Consider the following 17,791-nt stretch of genomic DNA (forward strand, 5'->3'; position numbering starts at 1 on the left):
TCTTTAGCATACACCTCCTCCTCTACACAATACATCAACTTGAGCCTGCAAGATTTATTCCTCCAGATAAACCATTCCGTGATTAACTAAATGGTAACTTCCAAAGACCAACTACTCTTGAGGCATCTGTGGAAATAAATGCAACGTCAATAGGGAAAATGCCCAACATACTTGAAGGGATGCACACCAGTCACAGACTTACCGCAGTGCTGGGACTGAAATCAGAGGAAGGGACAATGAGAAAAGGCATTACACAGACCCCAGAGACAAGAGCCAGTACGTGCATATGAAGTCACAGGGAAAGTAACCTGGCAAACACACTAACCCAGTACAGCTGTACATCAAGAGCTTGCTGCTGTAGATGTTTTATAAGGCCCCTGAAGCCATCCCTGGTCCAGTGGTGCAAGAGCATCCCCATCAGCTGCAGCAGAGCAGCATTACAAAGCACTGCACCATAACAGGGTCAAATTCACACCAACAGGTCTCAGGGTGGCAAACAGGGGATCGATTTACTCTTCTACAGGACAAGATTTTTAACAGCTCTGTCCCAGGTGGATGGAGTCTCTGAGTGGAAGCCATGGTCCCAGAGGAGTCCGGCATCAGAAACTGTGTTCTCCCAAAGCAGTGGGAGCAAGGAAGCAACATTACAAAGACTCAACAGCTCAATGGCTCTGTCCTGACACCTTACAGGGCATCCAACAGCACAGTTTCTCTCCATACTTATTAACCAGCAGGACATGAGAATTCCTCGATTTTTGTATCACTTGCATCAAATGATGCAACAGTGCCACTTCAGATACCTAGTACGTCTGCTTAGCAGTGCACGATCTAAAGAGGGAGTCAGGGGAAAGGATGCATAAGAAAACCCAGTCGTTAACTGCTTGCAGCAAAGCAGCTGAAACTGGTATGACACGTTCCTGCTTACCTCTGCCCATCCCAGATCAGCTCCTCCACCTGAGCCTTACTAGGGCTCATTAGAGCTGCACTTCATTTCGGAGACATAAACTTTCCCCACCACTCGCATCCCTGTTCATCTATAAATCCAAGAGCCAGAGTGCAGGATTTGAGCCTCCCTTTTGCTGTGCCACCTTGTGGGTGCTTTCTCTCGGCTTTTATGAGCTGCAGGTCCAGCATTTATTTAACATCACACTCTTGAACATGTAAACAAAATACTTCACAGTCACTGGGAGCAACAGTAAGAAGAACAATAGGAATCAAATTACCGCGACACGTCCTCCGTACAATTCGCAAACCCTTTAATCCCCAGTTGGAGCTGGGCACTGAGAAAAATTACCGGCTGAAAATAGCAGCACCAGTAGCTTTAGAAAGTTAGAGCTCAGATGCTGCAAGCCCCTCTAGATATCCAGAAAGGACCGCTCAGCCACCTCGCACTCAGGCTTGTCCCTACCACTTCAAGAAGAGGGGGACGGGGGGACCTGAGCCCAAGGCAGCGCGGGGATGGAAGGACAGATTTGCTGCAGCAAAGTTTACCAGCACGAAGAACATCTCCCCTCCACCCCCTTCATTCACAGAGCCCCACGCCAGCAGAGGATTGCCCCCCTCCCACAAAAAGAAATTAAAAAATAAGGAAAAAGCGAGGCGGAGGGCAAACCCGAGCATCCCCAGCCTCCTCTCCCCCGGCCGCGCTCACCGTCCTCTTGCATCCGCTGCAGGCACAGGGCGAGGCTCTTCCTCCAGCCCGGCATCGCGGCAGGGGCAGCGCTGCCGCCCCCCGGGGCAGCGGCTCGGCTCTAGGGGCCCGGGGGGGCCGGCGGGAGCGGCGCTGCCGAGCGCGGCCGGGCTCCCCGCCGCTTTATCGCCGGGCGGTGCATGCGGCGGCGGCGGGGCCGGGCGGGGGGAGCGGCGCTGCCCGCCCCCGCCTGCGCACGGCCCCGCGGGGCGCAGCGCCGGGCCCCCCCGCCAGCCGCGGGTGGCGAGGGCGAGCCAGCACGGGGGGCGGGGGGCGGCCAGCAAGTAGCCCGCCTGTGTAGATGTTGTACGTTTTCCGCCGGGGGGGTCCGCTCGGGCGGTACGCGCCCCCGCCTGCCGCCGCGCACCGGGCGCGGACCCGCACCAGCCTTCCTGCGGGTCCCCGATCACCGGCTGACGCTGAGCAAACGGCCGCACGGGGAAGGCAGGGCGGGCACGCCGTCCATCGGCCGTACCGCCCGACCTGGCGCCTCTCCCCTGTAATGAGCGGCAGCTAACGAGCGGCAGCTGCCTGGCAGCCCTGACACAGGTGTGCTCACTGATGCATGCATTTATTCTCAGGGTTCTCCGGTAAATAAAGTTGCACAATAGTCGGGCTGATGTATTTCATCTTTTTCACCCCCACTTGTCAGCAGCTGAAGGGGTGGGGGGGTCTTAAAAAGCATCTTTGCCGTTTCTTAATATTTCAGACGCCTCAGTGCTTTTACGTGGACACAAAGGAGATGTTTATTGCATGTGCTAGGGTAATCATGTTTTTAATTTCCTGGGGGCAACATATCTCTGCAATGACTAGCAGCTTTTTTTTGTTCTTCATTAGGCTTTTTATTAGCTGGCTCATAGGTCTCACTCTGCATCTCTACCACCCTTTGTGAGAGTGATAATGTTCTGTGCAATGTCTGCTGTCGTCTAAAATATTATGGACCAAGCTCACCCTGGAATAGCACAAGTTAATTCAATTTCAGAAGGCTAGCATCTGATACCACCCGGTCTGGACTGGACAGCTACAGTACCAAAGGAATACGTTCATCCGTACACATCCATACGTAAGACTTCAACTTACATTTCAGACCAGCTTTTCCAGTCCCTCCCTGAGCAGCTGTTGCAGGACAGCCGAGCAGGCTGCTCAGGGGCAGCAGACTCTCCCTCCATGCTCTGCCTGCAGCTCACATCCGAGAAGCATTTGCCATTTCAGGCACTGGCAGCCAGGTTTACAGGGCAGCCAAGTGTGACACGGCATATGCCAAGCTGGGCAGCAGGAGTCTGGAAACCTCTCCACTGCCTGGTGGAAGCTGAAGTGACTCAACCCAAAGGCACTTCACAGAGAGGCAGCTTGCAACAACCTCCTGCAGCTCTGTGCGCACTGAGGGAGAAAACCTGTTTCTGCAGAAAGGGGCTGAAAGCAGGAACCTACGAAAGTCCAGCACTTTGGGGGAGTCGAAAGGGATGAGGATCCTAACTGAGGTATTTGAGTTAAAGACCTATGCTTAAATTAGCTAATTTTTTTTATTATTATTATTTCACTCTCCCAGGTTCTTGAAGAGCCACATGGAAGCTGGGCTGTAGAGGATCTGTTTCAAAGTTACTAACAGTAAGTAGTGTGTTCTCCCAGTGACTTAAGCTGGGATAACTGCAAACACATGAGAACAGCCCTCTTCTTTTAAGCGTAAGTTTGCAACACTGCAGAGGGTAGACAGCAGCATGCAATGCCTGAGAACTGCCCGGTTCCCTTCACAGCAGAGAGTAGCCGTGCTGTAGGGCTGACTCCCTTGCACGTTGGAGCCAGGGAGTTACCCATTAGTTCCAACGACAGTGATTGGAGTGATGGCACCTGAAGGCTTATTGCTCCAGCTGGAGCCATCACTTCTACAGGAGATTTCCTGAGAAGTCAGGAGCACTGCTGTAGCTCTGCCCTGCCCATCTCCCACTAGCAGCACAGAAAACTTCACAGAAACAAAAATAATTTTTTGTCCACATTCACCTTCAGAGTAGAAAACTAAGTAGGGATTGACTGCCCACCCAGCTATAACTTCTTAATAAGCTCCTTTCTTTGCACTAAATATAGCACATTTCTGCAGTTTGATCCTTGGGGGAAACAGCCCCCTGTAATTTCATTACAGGTGTACCTGGTACCTTTGGGACTTGCAACAAATCATAACTCCATAGTTGGATTGGATCAGGGCATATCACACTAACTTATAGGAGGTTTGTGATCTGGACCAAATATTTTGAGCTGACAGAAAAACTCAGAAGCTTTTTAGGGAAGGATTAATCTGAAGCCAGCATATATCCTGGTGGAAGGAGATGATGTTCAGTAGTTAAAACCCAGCACACAAAGACAAGCGCTGTTGAGTTATGACTGACTCAATCACCCACACAGGCAAATCACCTGTCCTTTCTATGCCTTAGTTTCCTCAGCTGTAATTTATAATTGCTTGATGATATTCAGATTCTTGGCATTAGAAAACGATTCCCAGAAAAGTGATCATTATTGATCTAGCATTGCTTTCAGGAAAGGTAATGAGAGTCTAAGGAAAACACAACATAGGAAGGGGCTTTTTTTAAAAGTAAGATCAAGTTGACATTTTTTATATCTAAAGGCTCATCTGTTTTTGCCATTTACACTGGCTGATCTCATAAAAGACTTTTTCCCTTAAATCTCCTTAGAGCACCATGGCTACAATGGTAGTACTTTTGAAGGACATTGGTGCCACAGAAACATGAAAATAGGAGGCATGTTACTAGCTGAAAATGTAGCTCAGGGCTTTTAACAATTGATGATTTGACATATACATTATTATAGAAAGAGCCAAAGCTAGTGTGGTGAGATTTTCTGAAGCGCTGGACATTAGCCTGACTTCAGTACTCACATGGGAAACTGTTAGAGAAAACAAAACATTGCTAAAAATACTGGTAGTGAATTCATAAGCAGAATCAATGCAAGACAGATGCTATGGTACATCTTCAGAGGGAAGTCATGGAGGGATATTTCAAGCAGCAGAAGGTCCACAGGAAACCTTAGAAGTGAATATCCATAAGCCTGAGCAGTGTCTAATCTGTCTATATGACAGCTGTCCAGCTGTAGGACTTCGGGCACCACTGTGACATGGATACCGCCACAACTTTAGAAGGTGCTACTGTTCTCCCACTCAGCTGCACCGTCCTGCAGAAATGGTTATCAAACCAAATTTATGAGGCAAAGATTCCTCTTTAGCCACACGCCCTGGGACAGGATGACCTGTTTTGATCAACTGAGGACTGAACTATGCCCTGTGCATGGACTGTTTCACCAGCTGGTGGTCCTTGCACACGGAGTAAAACATGGCTGAAATCCCAGCTGCTTGTATGTTGGGCAAAAAGTAAGGTATCTGCCCTGCAGTGCCTGCAGCCTAAACAAGCAGCACAGTTCAGAACAAAATGACTGGAGGAATGACGGTAGGTCTGGAGTTGCAGGTTTGCTCTTAATGGGTTTGTAAAGAACATAGTATCTATAATCCTAGGTAACTTCAAGTTCTGCACCTCCCTCCCAGCAGCTTTCTTTGGCGTATGAGAGGAGGGAGTTACATCTACTATTCTTCTAAGTACCGCTAAAGCTGTAAAAATTAAAGATGAAAACACCATGTTTTCCAGTCTCAGGAGATGGCTACTGAGCAAAGGTTCAGGCCTGACCGAGCATGCAAACCAGGCTTTTCAAGTCAGATAGATCTCACACTTTTCTGAACACTGTATGCACAGGGTAGTAAGCAGACAGTGATACTGCATGTGTGGTGAGAGGAGGCTCCCAAGTACAAATCCCATTATTAAACTGCAAGGGTTAAGGGAGAATGTCTAGGCCTTTTAGCTTCCATTTTATCCTTGATCTACAAGACTCCAGACATCTCCAGCAAATTCTTCTGTCATGTGTTCCCTCACCTTGGAGGTCACTCACTTCCTCATCCCACAATGAGAATAAGCTGACTCCCTGCAATGAGGAAAGTTAGTGAAATGAGACAACCTTCACTTTCAGCCCCAAACCAAGTGACTTGAGAGTTCCCCTTTTGCGATTTCTGAGTCAGTGGTGATCTGGCACTTGGGAGTCCCTTAGGAGTGGTGTTCTGCATCCCACCATTCCCAGCAGCTTGACTGGGAGTGAAAATGTACCAGTAGTTGAGGTGACACCCCCCCGAGGCCACACTGTTTCAACAGTGATCTGGAGGCATCATGAAACCATCCAGGGAAACAGAGAGGGCTGTGGGCTTTTTCCTCCCATATTGACCTACTGCTACTGCCTGGCAGCATTCAATAGTTAAGATCAAGCTAGAAATTACTTTGACCTATGTAGTCCTGCACAAAGGAAATCTATTTAGGTATCTTGAATAACCTTTTCCTTTCTCTCTCCCCCTCCTGGACTTAAGTAAAAAAAAGGAAAAAAAAATTTCTTTCTCTACCAAGGCTGGGCTACTCTGCTGAGTGTTGAAGCAGTGCACCCTGTATCCTTACAACTGTATGTGGGGGGGACAGGGGACTATGGGCAATGTATTTCCATCCCACCATGACATGTAAATAGCACACAGCTGCTCTAACAAAGAGCCAGTCTCTACTTTCACATCCCAGGCATGTGCACTGCGACTGGGGGTACAAGGCATAAATCTCTGTCACAACGCAGCGCCAGAACGGGTTTATTTCACTGAAGACTGCTACACTCTCACTTGTATGCAGTTGTGTGTCCCATAACCCACAGACAGCAGTGAACAGCATTGAGATCATGGAATTTAAAAATAATCCTGTCACGGAAGAAGATTAAAGGCAGTTTTAAAATGGATTATCTTCATTTTCCTACCACCACCAGAGGTTGATTCATAGCAAGTTTACTTACTAACCTAACTTGGTTCTGTTTTGCCTTAAACACTGGCAGTGCAAACAGTTCACCTGCTTTTTTGTTGTTGTTGTTGTTGTTGCCTGCTTCCTGTTAGAAACTTCAGGGCGTACATTCATACTACGTACTTCTGCAGAAATACTCATGTCCAACTAGGTTTTGAAAAATGAAAGCAATCTGTCATTCTCCCTCTTCTGAGTGATACTCATCTCTCTGAAAGGCTGAATAGCTTTTAGACAGACAGAGAGAATGTCCTTGGATTTCACTGACACAAGTACATACCCCATTTACAGGCACTGTGAGGATATGGTCACTGCTGTGCTCTGTTCCTGCTGGAAGGGAGCTCAGGTGCTCCTTGTTTCTGTCCCAAACACTTGGAGTTGCTCCAAAGCTGGTTCCTCACCTCCTTCCTTGGAAATTACAGCATAAGCATGAAGAGGCTAAGATCCTCCTTCTCCACCTTCTTTCCTTCCTCACCTCCTTCCAAAGTCATCTTTGTTCTGCAAGAGCCCTGAAAACTAAGTGTGCAACAAGCTCTGAGCACTGAAGCAGTGAGGCTGTCTGCCAGCCAGCAAACCCACTGATATGAGGTATCTCCACTTCGCTTTCCTCCTCCTGCAACAGCACTGTCATCAGGTCTCTTCTCCTGGGCACGAGGTCTGTCTTTGCTGACCTGACTGCTGGGCTGATGCTAGTCCCAGAGCTTTGGCTTTCCTTCCTTTGAGGGTTCTTAACTTCTAGATGCTGTTTAGAGCAAGTCACAAACGTCAAATATCTTTTCTGCCAACAACACTGGACTGGATGTCCACCTTGTGTTCCCAAACATGATCTCGTCACTTACTGCCAGTGCTCCACTACAGACATTCTCCACATTTACACATCAGTGACCTAGCAACAAGCAAGATGGTGCTGGGAGGACTACACAGCCTAGCAAAAAAAAATCCAGAGAAGCTTTGCATCTTTCTCACTGCTTGCCCAAAAACATCAGTGTTTAAGGAAGACTTAGAGGTCCATACCTCCTGCCCTGCTAATAGCAGGGTTTAGGGTTGTGAAGGTTGTGCAGTGCCCAGAGGTCCACTGCAGCTGCTGCCTATTGATTCCCAGGCTATTGAGGCACATGTCAGAAATTCAATACACCGAGGTGACTGTGTATATTACATGTTATTCTGTGTACCCTCCCAATGCAAGCAGTCAGCAGAGCCTGAAGCACCAGCAGCTGATACAGTTGTTTACTACTGTTAGTATTTGCTTACAACTGTACAACATAAGACACAACGCCATTTAGTCCCATCCTGTGTGAAGGCCTCCTCAGGACAGCCAGTGGACAGCTTTATTGGGGTTACTGTGAAGTTACTGCATGATATGGACTTACTTAGAAGTATAGAATTTAAAAACCAAGCCTGAACTTACTCAGTCACAGCAATGCAAAAGCCACTTTTCTAACTTGCGATTAAAGATGCTATTGCTGGAAATATTTTCTTTTCCTTTCAAAATTGCTTTCACAATGCCCTCCTTCCCTTTTTTGCTTGTTAATTTCTCCCTTGTACACACCATCTTTCCCCTTAGACACACACACACAGAATCACTAATAAAACATCACCCGTTTGCAACATATCTAAGTGTTTACCTTCATGAGTCACATAACCCTGTCAAGCAAGAACAGCGCTTATGACTGTTTACCCACAGTAAAGATCCCCATACCATCCCTCTGTATATAAAGGTTTTCATTCCAGGCATTCAAGTAGCAGCAAGATTTGCCTCTGGCTACATACGGTTTCATCTCTGCTCCTCATTGCAGAGGTGCCTCAGGGAAGTTTTACAAATCGGTTAAGAGAAAGAGTTATCAGGTTCAGGACAGTTGGTTCTGCACCACCAAGAACCCCAGGTATTAGACAGATCTCAGCCTACGAAAGTTTCCAATTAGGACATGCTCTACATTTTGCTTTGATTTCCTGATTGACAAATTTTTCAATATGGGGAAGGATCTTTAAGCTGTCCCTATACCGCCAAATGGCATCTTTCTTGGTTACCAGCTGTGCAAGTAAAAAAGGTTGCTCACCTGCTGTTTGTCATTTCTCCCAGTAATAGCTTAGTGTCTTTTAACAACTACGGAAAAAATATGTAGCAGAAGTACTTCTGTGCCATCTATTAATGTGACAGCAGTATCTGCCATGCCCAGAACTCCATTTACAACTACACTGGAAGGGAACGGAGGACAAGACCAACCAACCCAGGTGCTCAGGACAATCAGACTCAGGACAACAGCTGGCAGGTTTGACTGGGACTTGTATGGTCCTGCTGATCCTGCTCCATCCAGACCCCATGAACTAGGAGCTATGAAACTCACCTCAGACTTGTTTAGCATTTGCGCATCAGTGAGAGGTGGCTCAGGACATGGAGACAGGCTTGGACCCACTCTTATTCATGCCACAGTCTCAGGCTCCCGAGCTTTCCTTAAACCAGAGCTGGCATTAAGCACTCATCTGTTCCACCAAAAAACAGTTGCAACTATTGCCCTTGATAGTAAGCAGAGAAACACTATCCATCCATCTCTCAGTAAAGGAACATCAGCATTTGCTTTCAATATTGTCACTAGATAAAATTCAATGTTTTTCTTTTTTCTGGTTGGTGAACAGAAGCAGTTTGAGAAATGAGCAGAGTGCAGAAAGCAACACTACAGCTCTGTCAACATATGCTAAAAGCCATTACTATGACTGTCTTGCTTCTTCGTCCTTCTTACTGTGACCCAGCTCCAGCTGTCAGTAACACATTAATGACTACAGTCTATTTCAGATCAGAGAAGGAGGCAAGACAGTTGCAAATCATTGATATTGACTGTTGGTCTTAATGGAAACACTCTGTATTTTCACATGTACATTCAAGGGGATGGAAAAAGACAGTAATCAGCATTTCAGTGTTCTGATCTCTCCCAAACTAGCTGGCAAGGAAACAAGTACTGTGGGCAAGAGTTAAAAAATGTAAAGCCCCCTTCACTTCCATGTAACGTAGGCTTCCTCCTCCAGTGTTTCATAAAATACTTGAATTTACATTTTGTACAGCTCCTTGGTATAGCTGAGGAGCTGCTTGGCACTCATCAAGGCTTTAATAAAGCAATCATTGGACTTCTGCCTGATGTAGTTATTCATTTTGAAGTATTATTCTAGTTCTCATTCCACTTGTCTATATTTGACTAATGACAGCAGTGCCACACACACACTTCCAATCTCTCTATGTACAGAGACTCAATATTTCTTTTCTCAATTATTTCTAAAATAACATCTATAATAACTCTAAGCTTTCTTTTGTGATACATATAGCAACACTTTGGTGCCTTCCGGGCTTCTATTTTTAGTAACCTTTGTATCAGGAGGCCTGCCCTGGAGTCCTGTTCAACAGCCAGACAGGGATCACTCAAGCAAGAGAAATGTGAATTTCCTTAGGGTGTGTATTTTCATGTCCCTCCAAAGCTAACAGCTCTGTTGGAGAATACCACACTTAATCTTCAGTCTTATCCCTAGCAAAGCCAGTCAGCTGTGAGTTTGAAAGGGTGGCAGCTGCTCACGCTACTTAACATACAAGCACTTGTCCAACTTTTATTTCAGAGAGCTGGCCAAAGCAGAAGCCAAAACTCCAGTCCCACTAACCCATGCAGAATTTGAACTGGCACCCTGAAATCCAGGGTCAGCTCTTCTAGCTGGGTTCTTCACTTGTCTTATTTCTCACCTAACTTTACATGTACGGGACTGGAGGAATGGGGAGAAGAAACCAGTTTAATCCTCAAATGCTGGAGAGATGACAGGGAACTGCAAGGAGAAATGCTAATTTATGTAAGGTAACCTCTGCTAAGTGCTCACGGTACCGCTGAGAGATTAACTACGTGGCTTTAATAACAGTCTCATAGTGCCATCTACCGCATTGCGATCCCATTACTAGCACGAGTGACAGCTCCGCGACATTGCTGCAGAGGGAAGCTGGGAGTGAGCCATCCACAGCTATCCCTTTCTTCCTTAGATGCTGCTCTCTTCCTGGGAAAGATTTTGCTATACAGCCTTTCGAGCATCAACTCAAACCCGCACAGTGCTCAACTACTTTGTCCAGAAAGAGAACTTATCTCCTTCACTTCATGTTTTGGGGGCAATTGATGAGATGATGGATAGTGAAAGAACATTTGATTGCAGATAAATCTGACTGCTAAAAACAAAAAGGAATCCAAACGAGAACAGATCAAGGCTTTGAGCTATATGAGGGAAAAAAGTCCCTTGGTTCTAAAACATCTAAACAGCAGCACTACCAGAATATCAAAAAAGGAATATATGTACAGGATAGTTTTGTCCGCTTAATAAATGAATCACAGCTGCCACTTGGCCATCTATCCAGGCATATGGCAGATGACTGCTAGGTAACCAATGCCCATATGGTAGAGAAACTCCATACCCAATTATGCCGATTAAAATCTCTCCGGTGCATCAAGGTAAAAATGATCATATGCCAGAGATATGTCCTGCCCAATTATACAGATTTAATCATTCCAATGCATCAGGAAATCACACAGAGCCATAATTTGCTCTATTATGCCAGCCCATCACCTGCTCAGTGTCAAGAACTAGACCCTGCATAAACAGAAAATATACAGAAGGGATGTCTTCATGTCTGCATCTCGAAGTACCATTCAAGGATCATTGATAACCAGCAGAACAAAGACTTTTTAATATATATACACTTATTCTTAAAACAGACACATGCTTTGGTGTTTCTAGCCTCAGAAGACAAATGAGAAACCTCGGGCTAGTTTTCTGTGGTTGTAAGGAAAAAAACCCATGCTGCTTTGTACTGAACTGAAATCCCGCTCAGTTCACACTGTAATGATACCATTCAATATATGTTTAAAATCACCAACAGCAATTCAACAATATTGTGCTAGCACAAGTAAATGTAAATTATCCCCCCTCTTCCAAAGTAGTGTAGCAATGTGCTACAGGACCCAGATTCCTGCCACCATGTCAGGAAACCTGAATTTGCTGCCATGAACCTGCTGGTTGAAAATAATTCAGCTCAAATAGTGGGATATATACACAGAAGCATTTCACAGGCAGTGAGGGTGACATAAATACAGCCCGCATCATCACCCTGACACTAAATGAACATAAATAACAGGGTTTAAACTCAAAGCTAGAAAGTAGCCTCTTTGGAAAGTTGTGGCTACAACAATCATGCGTCTGTCTACCTGACACAATCAATATCTCAGTGTTTTCTTTAAAAGAAGAAAAGCAGAGCATGAAGTAGGTACATGAGTTTCAAAACTGCCAATTGTTATGCTCTGGTAGATGCCTTTTAATAGATACAACTTTACCACTGTAAAAGCTGTATCTGCTAGGCCACGTTCAGATTAAAGACAGAGCTGTAAGCAAAGCAGACATGCATTCATTAACAACATCCTCTTGGAGATACGAATTAGTACTTCAGAAGAGGAAAAGATTTCAGGTTAAAAATACGCTTTGTAATTGGAAAACTATTGTAGGGTTTTGTTTGATTTTTTAAATAAAAAGTCAAAAGTTTCGGGATATATCCTGCAGCTTCAGCAATATTTTTGAGTAGAAAAAGGATCATTGAATTCAACTCCTTCTCATGAGCATCCCCTAGATGATAGTCTTCCCCTTCACTGTCACATTCCCCTCTTGCCTTACCTCTGTCCTGCATTCTCTGCAGACAAAAAACAAGGCTCTTCCTCCAGCCTGGCATCCCAGACATAGAAACAAAGAAATACAAGTCTAGTATCTTGAAGGAGCTTGCAGATGTGCAGCTGGAATGCAAAATTCAGCTTCTTTATAGGGCTACACCTTGAAGGAGAGGCAAGTTCATCTATGCTTGCAAAGACAGGAAAACTCTGTTTCATGTGAAAGCCTGATTGTGAACCATCCAGGCTGCATTTTGCTGCAGGGATGGAGCAACTTCACATGTCCACAGTGCAAGAAACAGATGGCGAGAGAAGGATGGACAGATGAATGGGTAAATCTCAAGGAGCAGAGCAATTCCTTAAAAGGCGTGTTTGTCTTTTATGCCAGCTGCACAGAAACCACAGACAACAATATATTGACGACACAATGTAGCCCATCACCTGAGGCTTCCTGTTCAGAGGATGAAAGTATCCACAGCCACCCCGCAGTGTAATTTATAAGCCAGTTTTCTTTGGAAGTTACTTGCTTCTTATATCTCCAGTTTAGAAAATGTATGTATTTATATCTCTCAGTTCAGAAAAATAGTAAGAAACCTACCCGTCTTTTGAACTGGTACTGTATCTTTTCTTATACATGTCAGACTTCAGAGCATGCACACATGGTCCCCAAAGAAGGAAAGGTTATTATGTCCATTTTAAGGCATCAAGGCTTGCTAAGATGCATACTAAAAAAATCATGGCTATCAATAACTGTTTTCTAAGCTAATTGCAGCTGAAATAACTATGTCCCTCCTACAGAATCTGTTGTAGAATGACATTTAGCCTATTTCTGATCTAAGTTGTTGAATGCTCTTAAGATATCCCTACTTTCTAGCTGTATTGGAGAGGAATTACAATTTCTACACAAGTAGCACACAACAACACTCCCTCTCTCTCATAACACATACAAAGAGAGAAGAGGGGATACAAGATGATTTCAAGAGCATTATAAAACTGTACATAAAATACAGGTTTCCATAGAACAGGACAAGGCTACTTTAGATCTCATTTCAACTTAGCATTGTCACCATCAGATTTGTCCTCTGTGCCCATTTCATGGTTTGCAAGCAAATATAAGCTAGCACAAAAGCAGTCTGGCATTGCAGCTTGTGACCCAAGAGGCAAAGAGAGCCACATGTGTGCCAGGGAAAGGTTAAACCCTATTATTATGCACCACTTCTGTTTTTTTACTTTCTGCCTAGGATCATGCAAAATCCCTCAAACATTTAATCAAAGAATTACAACTTTTCTCCTAACCTGCACACCTGCTAATTACACACTCAAACGATTTTAAATTTTAGTCTTCATGAAAAAAAAAATTATCTATAGCATCCATCTAGACTTTTTACCAAAGGGCTTTTGTGGGTTTTTTTTGTTTTGCTGCAGCAATCCAACACTTCTGAAAATGCAATGATAAAATATATAACCCAAGGGTGTGCTTTGTATGCCTTTAGGAAAATATAGAGAAGTAAGCAGAAAAAGATACGCTGGGACTTTATCTTGGGAAGAGATGCAGTCTTTTCTATGAAGGAATGAAATACTTCTGGATCTCTCATGTTACAAGAATTAGTTTGCAAACAGTTTTGCTTGTGCCACAGTCATTTGTGGCCTCACACATATTTAATTCATCACAAAATGTGTCACATCAGACACAAAAATTCATCAAACTAATATTCTAGATAAGCAAGAATATGGCAAACTATTGAAGGCAAAAAAATGTTCTTGCTCTGTTTTTAAAAAATGTATTTGTTGACACAGCACAAATTTTTTCATATGATAACTTTTGAGATGAAGAGCCCAAAAAAAGAAAACCAGAAGGAAATTCTCCATCTGTCAGAGAAACATAGGTATGTTGCCTTATGCTGAGTGGCTAGGAAAGTGTGTGAGGACACAGTGCCCTAGCACTATGGCTTATCTTACAAAATGTCCAGCTGTTATTTGCCCACAGTTCTATTTCATCTTAAAGCCAAGATGCAGAAAGTAAGATAGAACATCAAAGCCTTAGGGTAGGATGAAACCTTTGCCTGTGATAAGAAAATCAGTCTCAGAACAGAAAATCCCCCAAACATCAATATAATTTGGTTTTGGGCTGCTGTAAGCCTAGTTTTGGTAGGGGGGTGGTAAGAGAAGTCCACACCAAAGCTTTGCAACTGATTTAATTTACATTTGTGCAGCATCTCTCACCAGTCTTACAAGATGCTGAAATGCCACTGTGTCCTACAAAATCCCCTTGGAACAATCCACTGTGATCCCTCGTCTTCCTCAAAAATAATAAACAAGCTTTTTGTGTTGATGCAGCTTTGTGGAAATAAACACAATTAGGCCTCATGCTAAAATGAGCAGCATACTAATTGGAAGTGCTGAATCAATTATTCCCCAGGAATTCAGGGCTATCAGCAGACTGAGATCAGACATGGTAGTTTATACAGCTTTCAAAGATTCACAGTAAGAAATAAGCATAGCACAGCCACACTGAGTCTGTACTGTACACACAGAGACAGATTTCTTCCCTTCTTTACCTCATTTCTTTAAGTTAAGCTGATTTTGCTTCAAAACTTAGAGCTGTTCTCATTCCAGCTACGCCTCCCTCACTGGGATTTTATGAATACCTATGGGCTGGATTAAAAAAAAATAAATAAAACAAAAAATGAAATGCACAGAACAGCCTTCCCCAGGTTAGGGTCAACATTGAGCCTTTTTGAAGGAACAGTATGTATGAAAGCTTGTCAGTTCTTAGACTGTAAATACAAGACTATTGAACCAACATTTACAAAGCGCTCTGAAAGCCATCTGTCTGAGCACACGCTTGAGTGCCGGATCCCACACCTCGGCAAGCATGACAGCGCACAGAGAAACCCCACGGCTCTGGCGAGTGTGGTGCTCCCCCAGTCCGGGTCAGCTTCTGTCACTGCCTGTGGGTCCTGCTGATGCTAACTGAGAGAGAACATGAGCTAAAGGTTATTTCATAGCACAGGCCCATCAGTTATATACAGCATCAGAGACACTGATTGACTCATTCCCCATTCAGGCATGTTTAACCGGACTTTTGCTACCCACAAAATAACCTGCTGTTTCTTGCAAGCACAGAAGTGCCAGCTCTGTGATCCTCGCTCACAGCAACAACATGAGCTAGCTTGCAATTTTTAAGATTAATTCATTTTGCTGCATCCTGTCATGTAACCATGCAGTAGCACGGCTTTTCCTTACAGCTCTGGTCACGCATCTCACCCTCAATCAGAAAGGAACATTTTGAGAGATGCTAACACCTCCAGGCCCTTGTTCCATCTTTAAATATCCCCTAAAACTATCCAAGTAACATCTGATACATAGAAGGTTGCTGAGATTGTACTGAGCCATTTTATGCAACAGCCAGAACAGAAGGAAAAGTGGTTCAGGCACACAAAATTATAAAGTGCAGGAAGGAGACAGCAAGTAAAAACCCCAGGTTTCTAAATCTGGAAAAGGAGAACATGCTTCTAACATTACAAAAGAGGGTCAGTTTGCTTGTAAAGAAGAAAAGTGCTACTAGGAATTGAAATCAGGATGGTGTCACAAGCAGTTTGCCAAGAGATATGGGCAGGTCAGGGTGGGGGGAATGCAACAGCAAGGACAGAATGCGGTAAGGACAGAATGCAAACAGCCTTACAGGGGCTTAGGCAGTGCCAAGAAACAAGGAATCCTGCAGCAAAGGTCTGGTTTCAGGCATCTGAAGGGGAGAAGTGACAGACAGGTAAAAAGGTGACTTCCAGAGTAGTAGCCTGAATAGACTCAGCCCTTGTATCATTTTACATTTAAGTCAGAAAATATAAAGCAGCACTGAAGTACCTATACAGCTATCTAATACTACATTTCTAAAACTGGTCACGTATGGTTTGTATCCCAGAGCCTCAGACACGAAGATTAGCCAGCTGCCATTATACTTTACCGGCCAGGCTTTCAAGAGACCAAGATTTCTTCATGTGTTTTTGCACCAGCAGTTACACAGGACCAAGTCTGAGTATCAGCTCCTCAGGGACACCTAGTGTTATGAGCATCTCAAGATAAAAATACTCCTGAGCCCCTGAAGGTACTCAACACCTACAGAACTGGAAACCTGACAGGTAAGCAAGCGAGTCCTATTGCTGTAGTGTAGAACATGAGCAATGTGGAGAATTAATGCATTTCAGGGCGGGGGGGGGGTGGGGGTGGGCGGCGGGGAATGTGCCCTCACACAGACATTGCCTGTAAATTAAAAGTGGGAATTAGTCAGAACCAACACTGGACTGGTTTTTCTTCTTAGTGTTGTCACTAGGTGAGGTTTGAAGAGGCAACAACGCATGATTTTTTGGAGTGAGGCTTAATAAGAATAACACAGATATTTTCATTCCTTTGTCCTATTTTTTCAGTAATGCTCATTTCTCTTCTTCCATCACAGATTAAAATAGTAAACTTTATGGCTCTAATATGACCTGCACTTCTCTGTATCTGTTGTCTTCTACCATGTCCCCTTCTCCTTTTAAAACTCCAAAAGCAAGATGGCTCCACTACGGCCAGAAATGGCTCTTTCTGAATTGCACACTTCCCACTCCCTGGAACAGAGGTGTAGCTTACTTGGCAACTGAGTATCTCTTCATACATATCAGCTCTGCAATTCTGTGTCCACGAACTATTTAAACATGGGCCTGACCCAGCTTCCCAAACACAAAAGCAATACCTTGCAAAAATCAAAAGAACTGTATCTGATGCTTCCATGAGCTGTCACATCGCCAAGCAACAACATCAGAGCACCTTATATTTTTCCACCGTAATAAAGACAAGTGAAAGGCAGCTTCCTCTTGCAACTCCAGATAATTATGATCTTCAGAATCACTTTGAATTAAAACCTATCATGCAGGCTTTTTTCTTCATGGGGATGATAAAGGATGCAATGAGCTAACCAGTACAAGTAAAACACTGAATCTCGCTCCCCAAGAGCTACCTGTGCTTATCTCTGAGGTTACAGAACTGGCTCCAGCACATATAGGTAGGTTTGTACTGGGTTATTATGGTCCACACTTGTCAGTCCTGCAAAGCTGTGGCTAATTAACTCCCCACTTCCCTCAGCAGGGGTCTGCATAGGCAGAGGGCCAAGGACAGCAGCCTCAGCACTTCATCCCCAGTAAATGGCTTGAGGCAGCCCGGAGGGCACTGGTCACAGGGCTGAACCCAGCCTAGTGTTGAAGGAGATGGCTGTCTCCGGCTCCAGGGACGTTTCAGGTCTCATCTCCATAGCCCCCGTGTATCAACTGTGGCAGGAAGGATTTTTTGGTTTGGTTTGGTTTTTTATCAATACCTAAATTTTGACCATGTACTTCTTTATTTAGCCCCAAACCCAACTCTAGGCAGGCCTGAAATCCTGCTGAGCCCTATTTCATTTTTGGCCACAGTGGCCATCCCCCAGCCCACCACAGCCCATGCCAGCTCCAGCCCCGGGTCACGCACGGCCATTTCCAATGGGGCACTTGAAGAATTTGGCCTCTGCCTGCCAGAAGCGCTCA

The 17,791-nt window shown here is 44.7% G+C and overlaps 1 protein-coding gene across 1 annotated transcript in view; it reads right to left on the reverse strand.

Moving 5' to 3' along the window:
* GRIP2 (glutamate receptor interacting protein 2) overlaps window positions 1-1,800 on the reverse strand; it is a 285,022-nt gene extending 283,222 nt beyond the window's left edge. Inside the window, exon 1 of the mRNA XM_037385786.1 lies at window positions 1,652-1,800. Within this exon, the coding sequence (XP_037241683.1) occupies window positions 1,652-1,706 (55 nt within the window). The 5' untranslated portion in view covers window positions 1,707-1,800. The remainder of the gene's footprint in view (window positions 1-1,651) is intronic.
* Window positions 1,801-17,791: the final 15,991 nt, after the last annotated feature.

Source organism: Falco rusticolus, chromosome 4, assembly GCF_015220075.1.
Source record: "Falco rusticolus isolate bFalRus1 chromosome 4, bFalRus1.pri, whole genome shotgun sequence".
In the NCBI taxonomy this organism is placed as follows: domain Eukaryota; kingdom Metazoa; phylum Chordata; class Aves; order Falconiformes; family Falconidae; genus Falco; species Falco rusticolus.